Source organism: Pelodiscus sinensis, chromosome 2, assembly GCF_049634645.1.
Source record: "Pelodiscus sinensis isolate JC-2024 chromosome 2, ASM4963464v1, whole genome shotgun sequence".
NCBI classification, from domain to species: Eukaryota; Metazoa; Chordata; order Testudines; family Trionychidae; genus Pelodiscus; species Pelodiscus sinensis.
In genome coordinates this window covers 178,074,289-178,099,554 of record NC_134712.1, presented here as the reverse complement: position 1 = coordinate 178,099,554, position 25,266 = coordinate 178,074,289, and the positions used below count along the sequence as shown (strand labels likewise).

The 25,266-nt window shown below is 47.9% G+C and overlaps 2 protein-coding genes and 1 long non-coding RNA gene across 3 annotated transcripts in view; 2 read left to right on the top strand and 1 right to left on the bottom strand.

Annotated features, from left to right (window-relative positions):
• ZDHHC3 (zDHHC palmitoyltransferase 3) overlaps positions 1 to 7,404 on the top strand; it is a 47,484-nt gene extending 40,080 nt beyond the window's left edge. The window contains exon 7 of the mRNA XM_075921868.1: positions 1,630 to 7,404. Within this exon, the coding sequence (XP_075777983.1) occupies positions 1,630 to 1,869 (240 nt within the window). The 3' untranslated portion in view covers positions 1,870 to 7,404. The remainder of the gene's footprint in view (positions 1 to 1,629) is intronic.
• A 5,746-nt stretch (positions 7,405 to 13,150) lies between these two features.
• LOC102448159 (uncharacterized) lies at positions 13,151 to 16,027 on the bottom strand. The gene is made up of 2 exons (XR_012901909.1): positions 15,849 to 16,027; positions 13,151 to 13,458 (listed from the first exon to the last, which is right to left on the bottom strand). It is a non-coding gene; the product is annotated as an uncharacterized LOC102448159 (long non-coding RNA).
• Positions 16,028 to 16,099: 72 nt separating this feature from the next.
• TMEM42 (transmembrane protein 42) lies at positions 16,100 to 24,109 on the top strand. Its single transcript, XM_075921867.1, has 3 exons — positions 16,100 to 16,376; positions 20,376 to 20,522; positions 22,738 to 24,109. Exons 1-3 carry the CDS (start codon positions 16,209 to 16,211, stop codon positions 22,879 to 22,881), a joined length of 459 nt encoding a protein of 152 aa, XP_075777982.1. The 5' UTR covers positions 16,100 to 16,208; the 3' UTR covers positions 22,882 to 24,109.
• Positions 24,110 to 25,266: the final 1,157 nt, after the last annotated feature.

Sequence of the window (25,266 nt, the reverse complement as noted above, 5' to 3'; positions counted from 1 at the left end):
CTGCCGCCTCCCCAGTGCAAGGCTGGAGCACACAAAATCTACTAGCTTGGGCCCCCCGAGGCTCTAGCGTGCAAGAGGAATGTGGAGAGTGTCTTTCTGCAGAGGGTCATGCCAGTGAGGTATGTTGGTCCTGACTGATTTTTTCCGTGGGTCAGCAGCCCCTGACTCAAAAAAGGTTCCCCGCCCCTGCACTAGTGCTTAGAAATAAACAACGAAAACAGCAGTGAGGCTAGTAGTGGTTTGGTTCTGTCTCTGCAGAGAGCTCCCAGGTTTGTTAGCAAACTTCAAAGAACCTAAACCTGCTTCTGTGCTTTAAGATTAAAAGTGCATCACGCTCACTACCCCAATAGTGCAACACGGGGGGGAGGGGGGGGGTTCTGAAACAGACTTGTTACTGGCATTGCATTTCAATGTCATTATTGTCTGTCTTCTGTCCTGCTTAATAGAAGTTGAGCACCACACTCACCAAGCAGCAATAATAGTAATGGAGCCTACATTTGCAATGGCTTCCTGTTAGAATGGATAATATGTTGTCGAAGTCGTACATTTCCTTGTCCTTCTGTAAGCCATTTAGGCCATGAGCATTCTCAAAAGTCTTTTTTGAAGTTCTAGCTTATGGACTTGTTTCCACGAATGGAAAACTGCTCTAAATGAACTCTGCAAAAGGTTTCAGTTGAATGCACAGAAATGCATCGTGCTCTTGCTCTCTTGCCTGCTTTTATACCAAATCACTTCTTTGGCACTACAACTGCTGTGGTAAGTTGAGGGTTGATAACACAAAATCAGCAGGCCTGAATAAAGGCCTGTAACACAAAAACAGTAACCTGAAATCTAGTGAGCAAGACTTTGGCTCAGTGAAATGGCAGGCAGGAAAGAGGCTTGACTCTTGGGAAACCCATATTGCATTATTTATCAGCCTGCTACTTGTAAAATGGTGGATACACTGATTATAAAGGCAATGCCTGAGATGAATTTTCAGCCAAATTCTCCTGAAAGAATCTCTGGATAATCAGAGAATCAGTAAAATTCGCTTATCACAATAATGAGAAGTATTCTTAGCCAGACTGTGTTTTTTTTTTTATAACACCTTTTTAATTTCAGCAGAGTTCTGAGAAAATATCTTTAATTAAGACTCAGTATCTTCAATTAACAGTGGAGGAAGTTCTTACTCTAGATTTGTGTGTTACAGTAAGCATAGGCTGTCCATGTATGGACCAGAGCCCTGCTGTGCTAGGCACTAAACAAATAACAGGGAGGGGGGGGAGGCAAAGAACTCACAATTTAAGGCTATATCTAGACTAGAGCGCTCATAGCCGTACAACTGTACTGTGGCAGCTGTGTTGCTGTAAGGTCTCCTGTGTAGTTGTTCTATGCTGATGGAGGAGTGCTCAAAAAATTAAGACTCTTTTATTGCAATAATTGCATAGAAGTTGTTCCCTGAAGATGGTTTGTGTGCACACCAAACTTGGAAACGGAATCAATTGGTAAAAGTATAAAACAAAGCATTTTGCCCTGATGCAAATGGAGATTGAAACACAATCATTAGTATAGATGTCTGTGCATATGCATCCACCCTCCACTATAGTAATGAGTGCTGCAAAATAATAAACATCTCTCTTTCTTCTACAGGGTATCGAGCGCCTTAAGAATCAGACGCCTACTTGGGAAAAAGTCAGCAGGTGGGAAGGAATGAAACTGGCTTTTGGTGGAAATTTCTCCCTGAGCTGGTTCAATCCTTTTTCAGGCCTGACTTGCAAAAAGGCTCCACCATCTGGGGTGGCCGCAGTTGGTCCACCTGAAATAGTGAGTGAAGAGGCTCTTGAGCAGTTCTTGGAACAAGAGGCTGGTGTTGAAGTGTTAAATGAGTAAGCACAATGTTCTCCAAAATGTTGTCAAGCACCCAGGTTTTATGAGATGTTTGCACCCCAGATTTAGCTTTGAGGGACCATGGTGCAGAAAGCATCTGGACATTCTTGTCCAGAAGTCAAGTGGAGTGCTATAGAGGCAATGCAAATCCCTATTGAATGCCCAACCGACAATGTAACACACAACACTTTTTCCTGCCATTGGAAAGATTTTATTAAGCAAGAGAAACTGCTCAGCTTTGGAAAGTTCCTAAATGTTCAAGGAGTTACTCCTTTTTTGGCTCACCAGGTGCTGACAATGCATGAAGTTCCCAGTTCAGGTGTCAGCTGTCTCAAAGTGCAGAGCAGATGCAACAAATGGGCAAAGTCATCCTGGCGTAATGCCATATATCCCTGAGAGGTAGCTGTGTTAGGCTACGTCTAGACTGCAAGCCTCTTTCGAAAGAGGCTTTTTTGAAAAATACTTTCGAAAAAGCTTCTTTCGAAAAAAAGCATCTAGACTGCAATCTCTTCTTTGGAAAAAGTGAGCTGCTTTTTCTAAAGAGAGAAACCAGGCAGTCTGGATGCTCTCTTTTGAAAAAGCCCTGTTTGCATTCAAGAACGCCTTTTTTCGAAAGAGCACTTTCGAAAAAAGGCGTTCTTCCTCGTGAAATGAGTACCGCCGTCAAAAGAAAAGCCGCGTTCTTTCGATTTAATTTCGAAAGAACGCAGCTGTAGTCTAGACGCAGGTGAAGTTTTTTTGAAAAAAGGCTACTTTTTTTCGAAAAAACCCTGCAGTCTAGACACAGCCTTAGTGTGTAACTTTAAAAACAGGGAGTGGACTACTTGTTATTGATATCCCTGGAATCGCACTGGATAAATTTAGTCCAGTGTAACTCCAGCTACTCAGGGCTATCACTATCGATACGCAAAATATGCAGCTGCATGGGGCAACATTGCCCCAAATATTGTGATGCCCTAGGCAGCTGCATGCTGCGGATGTGGCACCAGCTCTGGAGGCCATCCCTAACTGGCCCCCATGGGTTGTGCCCAGCTGCCATTCACCAGCTGTTTCGCTTCTGGTGGTACTGCCACTTGTCTCCAGGTGACTGAACGGACAGCCCCTGCTCAGTCTCTGACACACAGCTTGTGCCACTCCCTGGCTGGCCCCACACCTCTCACCTTCTCCCCATCTGCCTCCTTGCCCTGCTCTTTGGGTCTGCCCCCCTATCCTGCGACACTGCAGCCTCTCTCCCCCCGCAGAGTGTCCGACCCCCTCACAGCAGTCGCCCTCCTGGGAGGAGGTGACGGGGGTGGTTGCAGGTGCTCAAGCTACATAGGGCATGCTGTAAACTTCAGTATCTTAAATATTCAGCTGTCAATTCTTGGTAGAAGTTGACTATTTCTGTAATACTTTAGGCAGTTATGCATTTGTAGTTAGTAAATGTTTACATGAGAAGACATGCCAGAAAGAAAAAGTTTTATTACCAGGAGTTGGAATGGTTGCACTTCTCATGAGTGGCAAAGTCATAAATGAGTTGTATGAGCCATCCTAAAAAGAGGCCAATAAAATCTTTGATATCAAACTACATTGCCCTACCCCAGGAGTGGGCAATAATTTTTGATGAAGGGGCCACTGCAAGATTTTGGTAAGTGCTCAAGGGCCACATTTTCTATGGAAGGGTTGCAGGATCTGAGACAGAAGTTAGGTGCAGAAGGGAGCTTGGATGAGGAACTGGGGTGCAGGAGAGGGTGTGGGGTCTGGGTGGGAGTTTGGGTAAAGGAAGGGGTTGTGGTGCAGGGTCCAGGAAGGGGTATGGGTGCAGGAGAGGATTCTGGCCTGAGGCAAAGGTGTAGGGGGAGGTGCACGGTGTGGGAGGGAGTTGGGGGTGGGGTGTCAGAGGCAGGCTCTGGCTAATCTAAGCAGCTCCCAACCAGTAGCATTCTCAAGCAAGCTTCCCTGCCTGGCAGCCACACCTGCCTGGCAATTCCGTGTGGCTCTGTGTGGTGGGGGAAGGCTTCATGCACTGCTCCCCGCCCCCAGCAAAATGTCATAGGAGCTTAGAAATTGTGCTGCATTGCCCTCCCTCCCCCCCCCCCCCCGACAGCAAAATCTCTCAGCTCCCATTGGTCAATTTCTGACCAATAGGAGCTGAGAGATTTTGCTGGCCGGGGGGGGGGGGGGGGCGCAGCGCGCAAAGCCTCCCACGATACAGAGAGCCACAAAGAGCAGTTAGCCACTTTGAGTGGCATTGCTCCATGCCATAGGAGTGGGTAGGCTGGATTAAAAGGCTTGGCAGGCTGTATCCAGCCCATGGGCTATATCTTGCCCACCACTGCCCTACACAGGTTGTGTACTGCAAATGAATAGGAATGAAGTTTATTTTACAAATATTTTAGACTTTAAAAAAAAATCTGTCATTTTTTCGTTGTAAAAACAGATACCTTAATTTCCATCAGTCTAATTCTATAGAACCTAGTGGAACTATATTTGGCCCCACCATTGGCCTGCCAGGTGATCTTGGGCAAGACGCGTCCCCTCTCAATGCCTCAGTTTTTCTCCCTAAAACAGGGATAACGTCCTCTGTGACGTGCATAGAAATTGATGGATGAAAGATATTATTCTGTATTAGGTAGCTGATATCTTTTATTTATTAAAGCGGTACAGATGGAACCTGTGCCAAATAATCTGATTGAAAAATGTTGAGAATTTAGAATAAAACAACCTCACTAGCCTAAGTATGTAATGACTTGACACACAGGAGTCAAGTACTGGTAAGGGACTGTGGGCTTTATTTCTTTGTTGCTGTCATTTGCTGTGGGTGAGGGTCACAATAAATTAATCCCCTATTATCTAATGTGGGTTATCATGTACTGATTCTGGTAGCTGCTACAAGCAGAGTTTGTTGAAAAACAGGACTTTTTGAGCAAATAGTCTCAGAAAAATTGTCCCTCGCCCTTTGTTTTTAAATTGAGAAAATCTGAAACTTTTCTAGCTGCTCTAGTCAACAGGAATTAAGAATCTTGTTTGTTCCTAAATCTACAGCTTAGTTTAAAAGAAAACCGGCTCTTCTATACACTAAACTGCTGTTTTTGTCATCAGATATAAAGAGAATGACTCTTGTGTAAACTGCTCAGGATGCAGTTGCATCTGTTTCAAAGCAAGAGGGAAAATGGGGACATTTAAGACGCTATGTGGGGGAGTTAGTATGAGGGAAAGGGAACATTTAAGGAGGGAAAATAAGGCTGGGCCTTTTAATTCATGTATTCTAATTCTGTCTTGGTGTCTGGCCTTGGATAAGTCATTTAAGCCCTGTGTCTAGATGCAAAAAGGCAACAATGGATTTGAGGACTAATTAATGTTTGCAATGTAAGGCTATGTCTACACTACCAGGTTATTTCAAAATAAGTTATTTTGAAATAAGCTTATTCCTCTTCACAAGCAGGAGTTATTATTCTGAAATAAGTCCATTAATTTAAAATAACAGGCTTGGGAGTATGGATGCTCACCTTATTTAAAAATAAGAGAAGTTATTTCAAAATAACTCCACAGTGTAGATATGCACTTCATTATTCTGAAATGCTTATAGAAGGGCTGATGGTGGTATTCAAATAGGAAATACAGTCTGTTTTGCTTGGGGGAAAATAGGAACAACTGGCACATGCGTGTTACAAATTTTCTGAAATAAAATGATTGCAGGAACTGTAAGGGTACATCTACACTGCACCTATAGGTCGAAATAAGATATGCAATTGAGCTACACAAATTGTGTATCTTATTTCAATCTAATTTTGAAATAACTTATTTTGAAATAAATCGCTATTCCAAAACATCCCTTCACCCTCGTGGAACGTGGGTTACAGGGACGTCAGAACAGTGAGCCTGTTGTTTCGAAATCTATTTCAAAATAATGAGCTGGTTCATCAAAATAATGAGCTGGTTCGAATATCCTGAAATAGTGCCGCAGTCTAGACGTACCCTAAATGATTATTTGTCTAAATGCTTTTTTATAAACGTTCAACTGTTCTGATATTTGAAGTCTGAGTGGGCATTATAAAAATCAGGATTTTGCATGAGATTTCAGCTGCTATTTCTGACTGACCTGAAAATACCAGTGGAATATCCTGGTTATGCTGAAAGTAGCAAAACTCCTATTAACTTCAGTGGAGCTAAGACTTCACAGCACCCTAAACTTAAAATAAGATACATCATTTGCGCTATGCAAATTGCATATCTTATGTCAAATCTATTTAGAAATAGCTTATTTAGAAATTTGGCGCATCTACACAGCACCAAATTTTGAAAAAAACATGCTATTTTGAGACATCTCTGAACCCTCGTGAAATGAGGGTTACCGGATGCTAAAATAGTGTGCCCATTATTTTGAAAAATATTTCAAAATAATGGGCGGCTTCTCTAGACACGGGGTAGCTATTTTGGGATACATCCGGTATCTCAAAAGAGCCATGCAGTGTAGACATACCCCAAGTGAAGGAGCCTTATTTTTTATTGTGTTCTGATGCTGCTGCTTCCTAGACATGAACACAATCACTGCTGCTTTGGGAGGGTGACTGTATTAAGGGATATATTTTCCCCTTTTTTTTAATTGTTCCTGCTCAATATAACTACAAGACTCCAGTATCTTCACTTCCGTTTTCACCTGTCCTCATTATTTGTATGTGGTTGGATCTGCCTGTGGCCTAGCTGACATTCAAAAGCAAATCAAAGAGGAGCACAAAAAGCAAATAACCCAAATGGAAGGTGATGGAAATGTTTCTGTTGAACATTCTCCCGCTGAGATTCTGTTGAAGACAGATAGCTAGTAATAGAAACATCTTCACAGCATCTGTCTCCTACAAGGAATAAAAAAGTCTTGTTTTGCCTCAGCCTATACTTTCATCACTATCTGGCAATCTGAGCTCAATCTATTTTGTTTTTACCACATTGTTGAGATGCACTCAGTTGACCCAAAAAACCACAGGCTCTTTTCAGTGTAACCCCTTTCTTCCTTCCTTCCCCTTCCAATGTGCACTGCTATCCTTTGTCAAGTTGTATCTTAACTTCCTGTCTGATTTTTTCATACCCCGCTGAGCATCTTGACTGCTTTGAGGGTTGTCCCCTTATAATCAACCGATCTGCTTTCCTCAAGAAAGTACTATACCCAGTGGTAAAAATGTTCAGGATCTGTCTCTACAATTGTAAGATCATTGGAGTAGGGATGTTATACTTTTTCTGAAAAGTCCCCTATGGACTATAAATAGTGATTAGCTGAGGGTAATGATCTATTGCACCAGCAATGTGGTTTTAAATTAATGAGTTGTTTAGCTTTCTGGGTACATAACACAGTGAAAAACGTTAGCTCTTTCAGCACAAATGTTTAATATATTATGCATATAAGACAGCTGGGAAATGTATTCCTATATAATCTCTGTGGATCTTCTTAAGCAGCTGTTCTATGCAGTTAAGGAATTTAAAAATGTTCTGTTCTGCTATTTGTAACTCCCATATCGTGCCTTCAATAGATGTTATACTCATTAAAAAACTGATATTTCCATCCCACCTCATCTTTGTGTTTTCAAATATTCTCAGTCATTCTATCTAAGGCTTCCTAGGTAGCCTCCCTGTGTCTGGAGGAGGCATCTCCTGACCTAGGCAATAGTCGGGAATGCAGAAGCAGGAAGCGGTATTTCAACTAGAGCACTATAGTTCACAATATAGTTTGCAAAGTTTTTGTTTGTTTGTTTAGTTTTATTTTCAAAACTGACAGTATTTTCTGGGGGAAATGCTCCATGTCCTTCACTCATTTCTATACACAATTTGGATTCAGTGTATCATTCATTCAAAAGGGCTGCATCCACCTCTCTTTTAGACAAACAGAAATACCAGTCTTGCTCTGAGACTTCTAGGGATACAGGCATGTTCAGGAATTTAAATGTTACCACTTTTGGGGTACAATAACACGCATTAAGCCTTGTTGACGCATGTACATACATCATATGCAAAGAAATTAACAGAAGTATAGTCACCATTTCAACAAACTACTTTTAATTCACCTGGAATACAGGCTCCTGCTATGTCATGGTGGGAACATAGGCAAACCAAGTAGGCCTCCATGCATCCATAATCTCCTGTTATGTGGAGATATGTATGACCTCGCTGAGTTTGCACACTGCATGTTAGGAAAAAACATAGTAGAAGAAGAGGTTGGGGCAGAGAGCAACTTTCACCTGGCTTTGCCCAGGTGCAAAGCCAGGATTCCTCCCACTCCAGAGCTGCAGCACCTGCTCCAGGGCCTGCTGGGGAAGGCAGAACTCCAGCCCTGGGTAGTTGGTGGGGAGTGCGCGCTCACTTTTCTCACCCCAGCCCCAAGGCAGGAAGAGGAGTTCTTCGAGTAATTGCTCATGTGCATGTGAATTAGGTGTGCACGCACCCATGCATGGCTTCCGGAGCCTTTTTCCCCAGCGGTATCCGTCGGGCCAGCAGGTAGCCCCCTAGAGTGGCGTCGACATAATGGTGCATAAGTACACCTGCCGGCCCTCCCCTCCCTCAATTCCTTCTTACCGCCCCTGAGGGTAGCCGGAGCGCTTATCTGTTTGTCCATAGGACCCAGTGTAGATACTTAGCATTGTTAATTGTTCCTTTATTGTGTAAATAGTTGTTAGTTAGCTGTTAGGTACTTCTTAGTTGTTAATCCTCTCCCCTCAGGGGGAGGGTGATGCCAGGACCACAGGGGTTTAAACCCTGTGAGTCCTGTTCAAAGTCCATGCCCTGTGAGGACCCCCATGATTCTTGTCTAAAGTGTCTGGGGGAGGGCCACCTCACTGACTCCTGCAAAATCTGTAAGAGTTTTAAGCCAAGGACTAAGAGGGAAAGAGATTCCCGTTTGAAACTCTTACTTCGGTGCCGCTTGGATAGCGGACTCCGTGAGGGAGCTGTGGTGATGCGGGGTGCACCGGCATCGATGCGCCGCTCGCACGTAGTTGATCTATGGCACCGAAGACGTCCTCGGCACCAATCGCAATCCCTGGTACCGAAGAAGAGAAAGCAGCCGCGGGGCAGATCTCTGGGGAAGCAAGGGCACTGGAGCTGTCACCGCGCCTGCACCCCATAAGACAACTCCCCTCCAGGACCAGACAACTCACCCAAGGCACGGAGGAAGCTTCTCACAAGGAAGGAGCCCAGGACTGGGCGTTCCCATACAAGTGGGAAGGCCATCCACGCCGGAAACCTTCGAGGCAGTTAGAGAGCTTGTAGAACTCACAGCCTTGCCCGGCCCATTTACGCAGGCCCAAGTAACAGCAGCATCAGGGGCCCTGGCGGCACCGGTAGCGGCCGCGACACCGGTGGCCTGGTCAGCACCGGGGGCACCATCAGCGTCAGGCATGTTGCCGGCACTGGGGGTTCAGTTGGTACAGGGTACAGAGATTAACTCGACCCCCTTCTTGACACCACAGGTCCTACCGACACCACAAGCCCCTCTGGCACCGTTGATGGCACTGGTAGCCCTGCCGACACAGGGATCCATAGCAGCACAGGCTTGGATGGTGCAGGGAGCTGTTGGGACTGGTGCGGCTTTGATGGCATCACAACTTATGGGATTGCCTCAGCAAGCGCACCGGGGAAAGCCCAAATCCATGGAGCAGCACCGGCCTCGGCACACGACACCGTCATCCCCACCCTGGTTGTTGTCAGACTACTATTCAGAATCCAACGCTGAATTGGTCCGGTCAGGTCCTCCTCTAATAGATCGTCGTGGTACCGCTACCACTCCCAGCACCGGGAGTCAGGCCCAGCAGACATGGCTTCCCCAAGCGCAGCCACAGTGGCCTTTCTGGACCCCTTGGGCCTACCATCAGATGTAGGGCTCTATACCACCCTTGCAAGGCTCAAGCATCCCATGGTCCAGGTGGACCCCATCGGCCGGTCCTATGCCAGGTGCTCCCATATTGGAGCACTGGGGTAGCCCACAAAGACAACAGTTGCACCCAGAGGCCTCAATTTCCAGGATGAGCCAAGACCTCAACCAGGCACTCAACTGGTGGAGCTGATCACAGATCAGCCAGCCCAGAGAGAATCGTCATCCTCTTCCCCTGATGAGGCCTTAGCAGATCCTGCTCCTCTCATGCCATTGATGGATGCTAGTGCACATCAGGAGCTGCTCCGTCCTCTGGCAGCAAATTGGGAGTGCAGGCTGAGGCAGTGGTAGAGGACACAGACCCCATGATGGACATTCTTTCGGCAGACGCACCGGCAAAGCTGGCACTGCCTCTGAATAAAACAGTAGCTAAAATCACCATCAACTTATGGCAGACTCCAGCGCTTATCCCACCAACCCAGAAAGGGATGGAGACACGCTATTTTGTTCCACAGTCCAGGCATGAGCACCTGTACTCGCACCCCACACCAAGCTCCCTGGTAGTGCAGGCAGCAGTCCAAAAGGAGAGGCAGGGGCAACCGGGACCTACCCCCAAGAGCAGAGAGTCCAAAAGGTTGGACCTAATGGGTAAAAAGGTGTATGGGACTAGAGGCCTGCAATTACGCATTGCTAACCAGCAAGCAATGCTAAGCAGGTATGTGTACAACACCTGGTCAGCAATGGACAAATTTAGGGATCGCTTGCCACAGGATGCTAGACAGGAGTTCGCTGCCCTGGTGGAAGAAGGTCAGACCATCTCCAGAACGGCACTGCAGGCTGCACTCGATACAGTAGATTCAGCAGCCTGTACAATGGCCACAGGAGTGGTGATGCACAGCGGTGCCTGGCTGCAGGTCTCTGGTATACCACCAAAGGTACAGAGTACCATTCAGGACTTGCCCTTCAAAGGCAAGGATCTGTTCTCGCAACAGACAGATTAGAGGTTGCCTCGCCTGAAAGATTCAAGGGCCACTCTTAGATCCTTAGGGATACACACACCAGCCACACAAAAGAGGTCATTTAACACGAGATCTTTTGGGAGACCTCCTTACCAGCCCTTTAGACAGGATCAGGCGAGTCGCAGACCACGTAACGTGGGAAACAATAACAAGGGTGCTGGAAATGGCAGAAATAAGAGACAAAGACCGCACTCCGACACGGAAAAAAATGCAGGCCCACCCCCTCCACAACAGCCCAAGTCCTCGTTTTGAGGATGCGCACGAGGGCTTTGTACTAGTCCCAGAACTTAATCCCCCTTTTGGGGACAGGTTATCCCATTTTTACCCTGCGTGGGCCCACATTACATCTGACAGGTGGTTTCTAGAACTGGTATCAATGGGTTACTTTGTCCCTTTCTGCTGTTTGCCTCCTTCCGACCCTCTTTCCCCATCCCTCTTCAGAGACCCCTCTCACGAGCTTCTTTTAATACAAGAGGTGTTTCATTTCTCAACAAAGGAGCAATAGAAGGGGTCCCACAAGAGTTCAGGGACAAAGGGTTCTACTCCCGTTACTTCCTTATCCCCAAGGTGAAGGGAGGCCTCAGACCTATTTTGGATTTGCAGGACCTCAACACCTTTATGAAAAAGATAAAAGTTCAAGATGGTCCCTTATTCCTTCCCCGGAACTGGGGGACTGGTATGCTGCCCTCGATTTAAAGGATGCCTATTTTCACGTTGTGATCAGGCCTGCCCACTGGAGATTCCTCAGGTTCATGAGCACTTTCAGTTTTCAGTCCTCCCTTTTGGGCTATCGACAGCACCCAGGGTGTTCATCAAGTGCATGGCAGTGGTGGCCGCCTTCCTCAGGAGGCAAAGAATACAGGTTTTCCCTTATCTGGATGACTAGATCATCAGGGGCTGGTCAAAGGATCAGGTGAGGGAACATATAACCTTTATAAGAACATTATTCAGAGAACTAGGCCTTGTGATAAATGAGGAGAAATCCGTGTTGATTCCTATTCAATCAATAGAATTTGTGGGAGCTGACAAACTCAGCTACAGGCAGGGCCTCTCTACCCAAAGGCAGATTTATGGCCATGGGCAGCATTATAAATGGCCTCAACCTGTCTCCTATCACGACAGCAAGAAACTGCATGAGATTGTTGAGCCATATGGCAGCATGCACATACGTAGTTCACCACGCCAGGATGAGGCTCCGGCCACAGCAGGTTTGGTTAGACCAGTCTTTCAACCAAGCCCGAGGGCCCTGGGACTCCATCCTCACAGTCCCAAGGAACATTATCCAATCCCTGCATCGGTGGATGCAGGAGGAAGTGGTGTGCGCGGGACCCAAGGGCCAATGACCGAAGGCCCTTGGTGACCGAAGAGCCGATGGTGAGACTGGTTGCTGATGCCTCGGATACGGGCTGGGGCGCGTACATGGCAGAACATCAAACTCAAGGTATGTGGTCCCCCCCGGAGCGCAAACTCCACATAAACGTCAGGGAGCTGAAGGCTGTCAGCCTAGCCTGCCAGGTGTTTGTGTCCCACCTGACCAACAAGACGGTCTTGGTGTTAACAGACAACACGGCGGCGATGTTTTGTATCAACAAACAGAGTGGGGCTCGTTCCTCTCCCCTCTGTTGAGAAGCCCTACTCCTCTGAGATTTTTGTATACTCCACAGCATTCACCTGAAAGCAGTTTACCTGCTGGGAACCAGGAACATCCTAGTGGATACCCTCAGCTGCTCCTTTGTGACCCACGAGTGGTCCCTCAAAGGGGAAGTGTTAGGTCTGCCCCACCTCTGGAATATTATTTCTATTTGCCACTCACTTGAACAGGAAATGCCCACTTTACTATTCATTCCTGGGACAGGAGCCGGGATCCAGGGGGGATATCCTGGTAAATGATTGGCCCAGGGGACTCCTCTACGCGTTTCCCCCTTCACAAGGTACGCATCAGGGCGAGATGGCACAAAGCCTCAGTCATGCTGATAGCACCGGATTGGCCCAGGCAATTCTGGTTCCCCATTCTCCTGGACATGCTCCAGGACTGCCCCCTGACCCTGCCACTGAGCCCAGACGTGATTACCCAGGACTGGGGGGGAGGGCCCCCTTTGCCACCCAAACATCCAGTCCCTCCACCTGACCATGTGGTACATCCGTGGTTAACAGCAGCAGAGCACACATGCTCGGACGCAGTAAGGGCAGTCCTGCTAGGGAACAGGAAGCTGGCTACTAGAGCCGCCTACTCGGCTAAATGGAAACGTTTTCCTGAATGGTCCTGGGAAAAAGGGGTGTTTGCGAATCCCTTGGTTAAGAGGTTTCTTAAAGGAGAGGACAGGCTACTTCCACACATTCGAGCCCCAGTACCCCAATGGATCCTTAACCTGGTGCTTACTAGCTTCACGCCCCCACCATCTGAACCATTAGGCACGTGCTCTCAGACATCTCTCTTTCAAAGTGGCTTTTATTGTGGCCATTCCATCAGCAAGAAGGGTTCTGGAACTCAGGGCTCTGAGGATAGACCCCTCATACATGATGTTCTCCACAGACAGGGTAAGGCTGCTCCCTCCCCCGGCCTTCCTCCCTAAGGGGGTGTCTACCTTATGTCGCAGGGTATCTACCTACCTGTATTCTTTCCAAAACCTCATGCATCCCCTAGAGAGCGGGCCCTGCACACACTTGATGCGAAGAGAGCGCTGGCCTTTTACGTCGATAGGACAGGGCCGTTTCGGAGGTCATCTCAACTCTTTGATTCTATAGCAGAGAAAATGAGAGGGCTACCTGTGTCAGCACAGAGATTATCTTCCTGGATTTCCTAGTGCATTAGGGAATTTTATGAGTTGGCAGGAAAGGAGCCGGCCCACATTCCACGAGAGCGCAGGCATCTTCGGCTGCACTCCTCACGCAGGTCCCTATAGTGAACATATGCAGAGCTGCCACGTGGTCATCAGTTCATATACTTGCAGCACACTATGCAGTCACTCAGCAGGCTGGAGGGGATGCGGCTCTGGGAGCTGCAGTATTGCACTCAATCTTATAATAGCAAGTGACAGTCTCCGACTCCACCTCCAGAGGCTTGGCTAGGGAGTCACCTAATTTGAATGCACATGAGCAATCACTCAAAGAAAAAATGGTTACTTACCTGTAACTGTTGTTCTTCGAGATGTGTTGCTCATGTCCATTCAACATCCTCCCCCGCACCTCTCCTTCGTCGGAGTATCCAGCAAGAAGGAACTGAGGGAGAGGAGGGCCAGCAGAAATACGAATGCACCATTATGTCGGCGCCACTCTAGGGGGCTACCTGCTGGCCTGATGGATACCGCTGTGGAAAGAAGGCTCTGGAAGCTGTGCACACGGTGCGCGCACACTTAATTTGAATGGACATGAGCAACACATCTCGAAGAACAACAGTTACAGGTAAGTAACCGTTTTTTCTGCATCCACTGCCGATTATATGGGGGGAGGGGCCTTGCCCCTGCTTGTCTCCTTTTGCACAGGCCCCAGTTTAGAACTGTTTATGAAAAAAATTAGGGCGTTTGCATGGACCTCTCTCTACCCATCTCCCCCCGGCTGGAGAAACTGGGACCTCTTGTTCCTTCCCTTCCCATCTCAGGGGAAGAGAAAACCTACCCTTTCTTCTTGCATCTCTGATTTTCCCCCCTCCCTCCTCCTCCGCCCACCTTCAGACAGGGACACAGGGAGGAGCAGCCCTGGGAAAGCTGTCTTCTATGCCACTGAGGGCAGTGTTCCATCCATATGCAGAATACATTTTGTTATGTGCACCAAGGCATGGGCAGGTGTGTACCACCCATAGAAACACATTCTGCTGGCTGTGGGTGCACTGCTAACCACCTCGACAGCACCCGAATCAGTCCTGGGTGGTTTCTCAAGTGCTCAGCTCAGAGGAAACACTATTGAGGCCCCAGGCCTGGATCCTCCCCATGCTGTGGCTGTTGTGTCCACTTGTCCCCTTTTACCAGTCGCCCCTACTAAAGTTGTCACCTTTTGCATTGGCTGTCAATCCAGTATCTTAATGACTTGCAGTCAATTACCCTTATGAAAAGCACAATTATCATCTTCTCTTCAGTACGGTCCATTCTAGGGATGTAAATGACTAGTGGACTAACCCATAAGCTCCACACAGTACTTGTAAACTGGTGCCCTTATGAGCTTATCGGTTAGTACTATTGACTACTGCAGTTCTGCAATATTAAGGGGCAGGGGAGCCAGTGAGCAAAGACACTGGTCTCTCATTAGTCAGCATAACCTCAACCCAGCCACTCCGCACTGTCAGGGACAGGGGAACTGGGGCAGGAAGACGCTGGTCTGACTGATAAGAGACCAGAGACTGAGCCAGTGTTTTTCATGCTGGCTCCTGTCCCTTACAATGCAGCAGCAAGGGAGGCTATGCTAGGACCCCGCGTGGGTCAGACTGAGCACTGTAACTACTTAGCATTATTGAGTACAGTAATTCCTCATTTAACACTATAGATATGTTTCAGAAAATGATTGTGTTAAGTGAAAATGTGTTATGTGGGGTCAATTTTCCCATTGAAAATAATGGAAAAGGTGGGGGTTGCGTTTCAAGCGGTGGTGTCTGTTGGGACCAGGACATAAGGTTGGGGGAGAAAGGGGACTGGGTTTCGGCAGGGAGGAGAGGTATTTGGCTCTGGGGAAGGGAAGGGATGAGGAGGAGAGGGAAGGGGGATTGGGTTGGGAGTATGCCCCTGGGACGGGTCTGCTGGGACCTGCACAGCATCTGGGGAGGAGGAGTCGCTGGGGAATGACACAGCGAGTGGCAAACCCTCCCCCCCTTTGCAGGGTGGTGGGGGAAGCCCCGTGCAGCCGCCTGCAACAGGCCAGCTGGGAAAATTGTGTTATTCTGGGGACAGTCACGTAATTCAAAAAATGTTCCCTAAAAAAAAATCGTGCTATGGTGAAAATGTGTTAAGCGGACACCTGTTAAATGAGGAATTACTGTAATCAAGTCAATAAAAAAAAAATCTGTCGGCTACCTGATTAGAAACATAACCAGATTTTAACTGCTCTAGCCCCTTCCCGTTCTGTGATTCTATGATCCGCCCCCTCGGGGATGCAAGGACACATGCATCTTTCAACAGCTGGGACCCAGAGTCCTACCCTACCTGACACAAACTGGTTGGCACTGCCAGTATCCCGATCAAAAGCAGGCGCAGGGCACCGCACCGGTACTGCCGGTGGCAAGCCCTGATGATGATTGACCAGGATGCTTATGAAGCTCTCATCAGTCTCGGCCGCAGGGGAGGCTCCTTCTCATGCAGAGACGGGCAGCGCTCCCTGGTGCCCCGAGAGGCAGGGGAAAGCCCCAGGCAGCCCCGAGCTCCCCCCCGCGGGAAGCTCGCAGCCTGGGCTCGCCGGTGCAGCGGCGGGCAGAGCCGTCACGTGAGCGGGGCTCGCCGGAGAGCTGGAAGCGCAGCCGGTCGGGCCGCCACGTGGCTCGGCTGCCGCTGGCCCTGCGCGCCGCGATGCTGGGGGGCTGGGGCGCCGCGCACTCGGCCGCGGCCGGCCTGCTGGGGGCGCTGGCCGCCTGCTCCGCGAAACTGGCTCTGGGCGCCGGTTACCTGCGGGAGGCGTGTGCCGCGGCGCTCGGCGGGGAGGAGGAGGAGGAGGCGGCCGCCGGCCCCTGTGTCTGGGTAAGAGCGGGGCCGGCTGCTCCCTGCGTGGCGGGGCCACTGAGCGCCGCTGCCTCCCCCGTCAGGTGCAGCGCGGGGAGGCGGGGAACCAGCCCCAGTGTGAGCTGGAAGAGCCGCGCTGGCCGTGCCCGAGCCCCCCTTCGGCCCCCCAGCTCCAGTGCGCTCCCGGCTGGCACACGCAGCTACGCCGCGGCCCTGCACAGCCAGCCCCGCAGGCACAGCCGCGCCCTTCCTGCTTCCTTGGGAGCGCTCCGGCCAAGTTCCGATCAGGCAATGCCCTGCACCGACCACCGGCCTCGGGATGTGAGCCCAAGAACCTGGCTCAAGCTCTTGGCTGGGCAGCCCTCCCTCTGGGAGAACTTGCACTCCGTAGGGTGGCACCAGCTTTCTCAACACCCGTTCCCTCCCTGGAGGGGTTTTCAGTTCTAAGGGCAGGCCGGGTGTTGGAGGGAGCTGTGAGCCAAGCTCGGAGAGAGGAAGGAAGGATCTAGCGGGACCCTTCACGGTGCACCGTGGCCTGTATTGCTGCCCTAGCAGTTCTAGTCCTCCTGCCTTGTGAAAACGAAACTGGCCAGAATTTAAGTGTGAGGCTAGCTCTAGACTACTGGGGAAGGTCGAATTGAGATATGCAACTCCAGCTACCTGGTTACATAGCTGGATTACATGGGCAATCGGTGCAGCTAGGCTCCTAGCCCACCCCTCTGCTGAGGCCCCGGCCCCATGGGAAAAGGGGGGGCAGCACACTGAGCACACATGCCTCCCCCACCACCACCATGGGGAGAGGAAGAAGGGAGGAGGGGAGCTCAGGTGCCCTAGCCTCAGAGCACCAGGAAGGCCAGTGAGCTACTCTAGCTTCCCTGAAGCAGGGCACTGGGGGCAGCAACACTCCACCCCCAGAACACCTACAGCAGGCATTTTGGGGGGGCAGAGTGTGGGTGGGACCATGCCTGGCAGTTTAGGAAGGCAAACCATGACAAATGTGCTGTTGCATTCCCCACCAAGCTGCATGCTGCAAGACCTGCTGTAAAGTCAAATCAGGGCCCTAATAAGAAAAGCTTTTAGAATTATGCCAGTCTGTGAATTTGCTAGGTGGGCCCATGTCTTTAAGTTTGACCACCTTGTAGCATGTGAATTCAGTTGCCACCTCAGGCTGGCAGTAAGAGTTTGTCTGTCCCAAGAACAAAGGCCGCCTTGTTGGGCTTCGCTATTTAAAACACCCCAGGGTGAGGCAAAGAGCAGTTAATCCCCATGGAGAAGGCAACACCTTCCAGGTGTGTTTGTTCAAAGGCTCATACACTGATATCTATAGAAGCTGTGAAAGCTTGGCCATTATTCTAGTGCATAGAAAAAAAACTTTTTTTTTTTCCTGGCTTTGTGCACTCATGGGGTGTTTGCAGAGCTTTTTTGCCACTTCAGTTTCCTCCCTCACTTCTCCTTATCTTTATCATAACATACAGCAGATTAGGGTATGAAAACACAGGTATATTAGTGGGGGAACTAGGAGGTTTGCAAATAGTAGAAGATTCTTAAACAAAACAAAACTGCAGCCTTTTTCCAACTTGAGGCATGCATACAGGCCTGGCCGCTCTGAACCCGTACCAGGGTCAGACCCAGTGTTCAATTCCTAATTACACCCACACAGGATCATTTTGTCAAGAAACTTGCTAGTGTTGGAAGGAGCTTGAATTCAGCAATAGCCAGATTGCACTTGGATGTTTGCCTTGTGAGGCAGAGCTCTCTCTGCAGCAGGTCTACTCTGCATGAGTGTTTCCAGAAGAACGGCCATTTTTCTGGAAAAACTACACTTACGTTGACACTGATATTATTTTTTCGACAAAGTCAAAAGAATGGAGTTTTTCCGACAACGGTAAACCTCTTTCTACAAGGAAGAAGCCTTTTTCCAAAAAAACGTTTTTGGAAAAAGGTGTCTGTGGACACGGAAGAGAGTGTTTTTTTTGAAAGAAGAGGCCTCCAGGAAAAAACACAGGTGCCCTGGTGGCCACACCATCCACAGTAATCACAACTGAAATGCGAGATAGCATCCGCATTGATTGGAGACTATCTTTTGAAAATCAGATCGCTTTTTCGTTGCACTTTTGCTGTGTGGATGCTCTCTTTTGAAAAAAGTTTTTTTTGGAAGATCTCTTCTGGAAAAGCTTCTTCTGAAAGAAGCCTGCAGTCTAGACATAGCCTGGGTGTGCAGAACCATTTACAATAGACTCTAGTTCTCTCAAATGCCTCTCAGCAGACACATGATTTGCGAAAACTCTAACATCTCCCTGTAAACACTGTGTCAGAAGAACTAGCAGGCGAGTTGTAAGGAGCAGTAGTTCGATCCTGAATTGGTTTCTATCTGATTTTCATATTGGTTGTGTCTACACTGGCGCGATCTCGTGCAAAAGCGGCCGCTCTTGTGCAAAAACTTGGTGCCTGTCTACACTGGCCACGTGTTCTTGCGCAAGTAAACCGATGTTCTAATGTATAAAATCAGGGCTTCGTGTGCCAGAACTCTCCCGCTCAGGAATAAGCCCTCTTGCGCAAGAGCTCTTCCAGAAAAGGCCAGTGTAGACAGGCAACATGAATTTCTTACGCAAGAAAGCCCTATGGTTAAAATGGCCATCGGAGCTTTCTTGCGCAAGAGAGCGTCTTCACTGGCATGGATGATCTTGCGCGAAAGCACATCTCTTGCACAAAAGCACATGCCAGTGTAGATGCTCTCTTCTAGAAGAGTTTTTGCAGAAGAACTCTTTCGCACAAGAGTTTTTGTGTCAGAACGCGCCAGTGTAGATGTAGCCATTGTGTTTTGGACACACTGGATTAAAGTCAGCTTTGCCTTAAACAAGCACAACTCCTGGGTGTGATGCATTCTTTTATGCTGGGACTGAATTTGGCCCATCTTGTGTGGCAGGAAATAAGTGGTTTAGATGTATTGAAGTGTGAATTAGTGGGCTTTCTAGATTGCTTTGTTTTCCTTAGCAGCATAGGACCATTTGTGTATATTTTCCATGCAACTTCCAATTTGTAGTATCTAGAACAATTTTTACAGTGGGGGTGCTGAGAGCTGTTGAACCAAATTGGAAAGCTGGTATATTATGGAGACCACTTTGTGCCTGAGGGTGTTGCAGTGCTCCCCTAGTTCCAGCAGCTATGATTTGTAGTCTGAGGCAGCCAGAGGGGCTGGGTTTTATTGCAGAACCTCTCAGAGTCATTCTCCACCTGTGATTGTTGCATCAACTTTCCAGTTGCTTCCTTCTACCTCGGTTGTCTTCTGCAATTTAGTGTGTGAGTTTAGTATATTCTTTGATGTATTTGATTAGCTTGAGACACGCAATTATGTGCATCTCCTTTCCCTTTTCTTTTTTAATTAAACAAAAGAGCAGGAAGTTGTTCTAGTGGCCATGAAAAGTCCTGATTGACAGCCACAAAAGTGGCAAGTCCCAGATAAGATAATGCATTTCAAATAATGTTCCAGCAAGGGTGTATCCCTTTCTTAGAGAATTTTCCTCGTTAAGCAGTTTCCAATTCCCTCCACCCTACCCCAAGATCTAGAGTCTGTCTATGTGATAAAGAACATCTGGCGCTTGGATGCAGTTGGAGAGTAGGAGATTTCACTCAGAAATCTAGACCAAAGAAATTGACCCTTTCTTAAGTCCCAAGTCTGCTCAGAAGCACAACATTTCCTACTGAAAAAACAATAAATAGTCTAGCAGCACATTAAAGACTAACAAAAAATGTAGATGGTATCCTGAGCTTTCATGGGCACAAGCCATCAAATGCTTTTGAAGCTAATAGGAGTGGAGGGTGCTCAGTATTTTCTTGGATTGGTAAATGTAGAAATACACGAGTTGAGATTTCACAAGATATGTTTGTAATTCAGGTCCAGGCCATTTCACACTTGGGGCATTTTTTATTTTGCACAAAGTGTTTGCAAAATAGTTGGGAGAGTCAACTGCCAGTGGGAAAAAAAAAATCTGAGTCCCCTCCCACCCTTTTCTTCAGTTACACATGGTGCTCCGAGCAGGATGTGTCAGTCTGGTGTTTGCATGCAATGCTGTCATGTGGACCTTCTTTGCAAAAGCCCTCCACTACTCTTCTTCCTCAGCGACCGCCACACTGACAACAACCGCCTCCAACTTCATCTCTTCGGTGAGTAGAACTGATGTCATGGGTTTGAAGCCCCCACCAGGGTCCGTGTAGCCCAGTACCTTGTTTAACTGTAGCCAGCACCAGACAGGGGTCCAAAGGAAATTATAGGGACTCTGCATTAGGAATATGAGGGATAGTCACATCAATGATCATTTAATCTGACCTCCTGCATGCACAGGCTGTAGCATTTTGCCTAGTTGAGGGAATTATTCTTCCCTATTACATAAGTGGATGCTATCTAGCTCAATGGCTTGTGGTCACTTTAGTGTTTAGCACAGGGGTAGGCAATAATTTTTGAAGTGGCCCCGGGCGGAGCCTAATCCAGAAGGGGCGAGGCCATAATGCTTCTGGGCTTCCCCACCCACAGACCATAATTGGGTCTGGGGGTGGGGGAACCCTTTTGCGCCCCCCCTTCCCACTAGGCACCCATGTCCCTGGCAGAGCGGGAAGAGGCTTCACACACTCCCCAGGCCCTGTTTGGCCTGGGGGCGTGGGGAGCACACGAAGCTTCCTCATGCCCTACCCCCGCCCTGTGAGGAGCACACGGCACTTCAAAGTGCACGGGAGCTGTGCGAAGCTTCCCTCACTATGCTCCCGCCCTGCACAAGCGTATGGCACTTGTGAGGAGCACATGGCACTTCCAGGGTGGAGGGGAGGAGGGAAGAAACTTTTCATGTTCCTCCTGTCCCCAGGCCAATCAGGGCGGGAGGAAGCTTTGCATGCTCCCCGCCCCCAGGTCCTAATTGGCCTGGGGGTGGGGGAGTGGCAAGGCCTCCATGGGCCCGATCACCCTGCTTGGCGGGCCGGATCTGGCCTGTGGAGGCCCTTTTGCCCACCCCTGGTTTAGCATAACTTTCTGTTAGTCAGAAACAGACTGGCCTCATCAGTGTGCATGCCTGCAAATGAGGTGTGATGCAATGTCATGGTTTTGCTTTTACTGTGCATCACTCTTTAGCAAGCCCCAAGCCAAAATCATCACTGTATTATACTTGTCCCTGCTTACCTGTAACTCTTCAACTGGCACATTAATCTCATTTTCCCTGCTTTATATAACTCTTGTCCAGTGTTTAGCACTGTAGGCTTAATTCAAAGGCCACTAAAGTCTTTCCATTGACTTCATTGAACTGCAGTTGAGACCCCTTGTTTCTGGAAAGATATTGTACATAGAAGGTATTCAGAAATTAGAGAGAAGATCAACAAAAAGATCAGGGTCTGCAGCATTGATTTGCAAGAGAGGTTTATAACCATTCATTTGGCCAAGAGATATTTGAGTGCAGATTGGGAATAAAACAGTCTACTAACACTGTAGTGGCTTAAATACTAAGAGTGAAATTCTGGGTCCACTGAAATCAGTGGGAGTTTTACCAAGGGGAGAGAGAGGAATTTGGGGACTAAGTAAGAGTAATGGGATATAAATAAAGGGGATATTAAAACCAAATACGGAGATGACATTCCCATACTAATCTGTAGAATAGTGTTTCAGGGTAGTCTCATCACTTGGGACATTTAAGAGCAAGCTTGGAAGAAATTGATTTGTATTAGTAAATAAGGGTAAACATCAATTTCGCTACACACGGACAAATCACTGAAGTATATTTCCACCTGTGATCATTTTAATATATAGCTACACAAAGTAAGAAGAAAGCTGCTTGAGAACATACTAGAGTTTGATGTAAGAATATTTATTTTGTATATTTTGACATGTGATTATGACAGTTTATGGTTTAATGGTTATATAGCTTTAGCTGTCTGTATCTCAGCACTTACTGCCGTTAAATAATTGTCTGACACCCCATCATTTACCCTACATGTGAATATTTAAATTGATAAATATTGAAAAAAATGCTTAAAAGTCAACATTGTTGTTATCTGTTATAATTATAAAACCTAAACCAATCAACATCTGCTAAGCCTCTTTTATGCAGGGCTGGACGAAGCCCCTGGGACCAATCCTGCGTTGGCAGAAAAATTAAATATGTGATCTGTAGGTCTTTTCCAACTTCAACTCAAGCTATTCTCAGAGGCAGCAGATGTTCCTGTTGATGGTGGTTCCAGTAGCTGCTGTAGGCAGGCTTTCTAAGAATCGTGGGTCAGATTATCCAGTGGTGTAATTAGGCCGTTGTACATACCAGTGGAGGCTCTGCCCCAGGTTTGTACTGGAGAAGATTTCTTTGCAGCTCTGCCTTGTGACTGTATTTCTCTTTCTTTCCTTCAGGCGATCCTTGGCAAACTGCTCTTTGGAGAGAGTCGTGCACTCTTGTGGTGGGTAGGGATCAGCCTGGTGCTCTGTGGGCTTCTGCTGATGCACACCGCTTCGCCCGGGTCAGAACAGCAGCAGGCTGAGAAGAAGGACAAATAACCCGAACCTGCTGGGTTAGTTTCTATGCCACAGGCAGGAAACAATCTAGAGAGACAATCAGCCTTCAGGCCTTTCTCATGGAGGTGGGAAAGTATGATGCTCTTGCAGACTTGCTCCCTTGGATGACACTCCCAAGTATGTTGCTGTCGTGCTTACAGGGAGATTGGTGCTTTGATTTTTCTTTTTCATGCTGTCCCCTAAAGTGACAGGGCTGACTTCCTACTCATTACTATGGGCAGAACCAGGCTGGCCAATGGAGCTTGGTCTGAGTTTCTGGGTGTTAGACTCCTTGTTTCCCAGCCATGTGAACTGAGGCCCAATTGAGAGACATCTGCAAGCCCCTTTCACTCCATGGACCCGCAACCAGCAAAGTGATTACAGTGACACCAAACAGCTTCTTCCAAACAGTGTGTTATGTATTCATTCCCCCACAGAACAAAGGCTGCAAACGTGAAAGGGCCGTGTGCAGTTTTCCCTTCACCTAAAGCCCTAATTTTTCCTTGCCAGCTTTCATATGTCTCAGCCAGTGCTATTGTCCCTGTCTACATCGGGAGAAGCTGACTACCCCTGCTGCTATCACTGTGTGTCTGTGCTCCTCTTGGCCATTGGTCAACTCTCACTAATACACCTCAGACAGCCTCTGGCCCTCATGCAACCAGCGTCCTCATAGGCTCCTTTTGATCCTAGGCTTAGCCTTCAGAAAAGCAATCCATTCTAGCCTGGCTGGAATCTGGCAGGGGTTATTCCCCAATAAACAACACCTTCATTGCGTCTTCAGGACCCTCTTCTATGTTACTGTGTTGTCTTTCCTGCTGGGGTCCTCTAACCAACCCTTTTGCTCTAGCTCCATGGTAAGTGACCCTTCACAAACATGCACAGCTGTGCACCATATTTATAGAAAATAGTATGGCTATTTCCTGGTTGCATTGTCTATTTAGGACCTCAGAGACTCTGTCAACAGGGTTGGATTAATGTGAACCACAGCATTTGTACTGTACGACAAAGTGAAACAACACAGAAACTGTTTCGTTTCGGTATGCTGTGCGGCACTTAGCATGATGTTCTTGGTAAACCCTAAGTGCCACAGCGTTGGCAGGTGGATGTTCAGGAAGTCAGATGGGAACTCTTGTCTCTCCAAGCCAATGGTCTGATTCTTGGAGCAATTCCTGTTTTACATTTCAGCAAGATGACGGTATGGTACTATGTATGATAAAATCATTGGCACGAATTCTGCTCCAGTTTATTCCTACATAAGCTCTTTGACGTGAATAAGGTTGCAGGGATGTATTTGAAAGCAAGATTTGGCTAAGAGTTTGCAGAGATGGAAGAGACCCTCTCCAATGCGTCCACATCCTTTCTATAGTGTGTGTGTGTGTGGGGGGGGGAGTCAGAACAGGACACAGTGTTCTAGATGTGGCCTCACCAGAGCCGAATAAAGGGGAATAATCACTTCTCTGGATCTGCTGGCAATTCTCCTCCTAATGCGCCCCAATATGCTATTAGCCTTCTTGGCTACAAGGGCACACTAATGACTCATATCCAGCTTCTCATCCTCTGTAATCCCCAGGTCCTTTTCTTCAGAACTGCTACTTAGCCATTTGGTCCCCAGCCTGTAACAATGCTTTGGATTCTTCCGTCCCAAGTACAGGACTCTGCACTTGTCCTTGTTGAACCTCATCAGATTTCTTTTGGCCCAATCCTCTAATCTGTCTGGACCCTATCCCTGCCCTCCAGCATATCTACCTCTCCCCCTAGCTTAGTGTCATCTGCGAACTTGCTGAGGGTGCAATCCATCACCTCATCCAGGTCCTTAATAAAGATGTTGAACAGAACCGATCCTTGGGGCACTCTGCTAGAAACCGACTGCCAATCTGACATTGAGCAGTTGATCACTACTCGTTGGGCCCAACAGTCTAGCCAGCTTTCTATCCATCTTACAGTCCATTTCTCCAATCCATATTCCCTTAACTTGCTGGCAAGAATATTGTGGGAGACCGTGTCAAAAGCTTTTCTAAAGTCAAGGTGTATCACATCCACTGACTTTCCCATATCCACAGAGATCGTTACCTCATCACAGAAGTGAATCACATTGGTCAGGCACAACTTGCCCTTCGTGAATCCATGTTGACTATTCCTGATCACTTTCCCCACATCCAAGTGCTTCAAAATGGATTCCTTGAGGATCCCTTCCATGATTTTTCCAGGGACTGAGGTAAGACTGACTGGTCTGTAGTTCCCTGGATCGTCCTCCTTCCCTTTTTTAAAGATGGTCACTACATTTGCCTTTTTCCAGTCATTCGGGATCTCTCCCGATCTCCATGAGTTTTCAAAGATAATGGCCAGAGGCTCCTCAATGACACTTGCCACCTCCCTCAGTACCCTCGG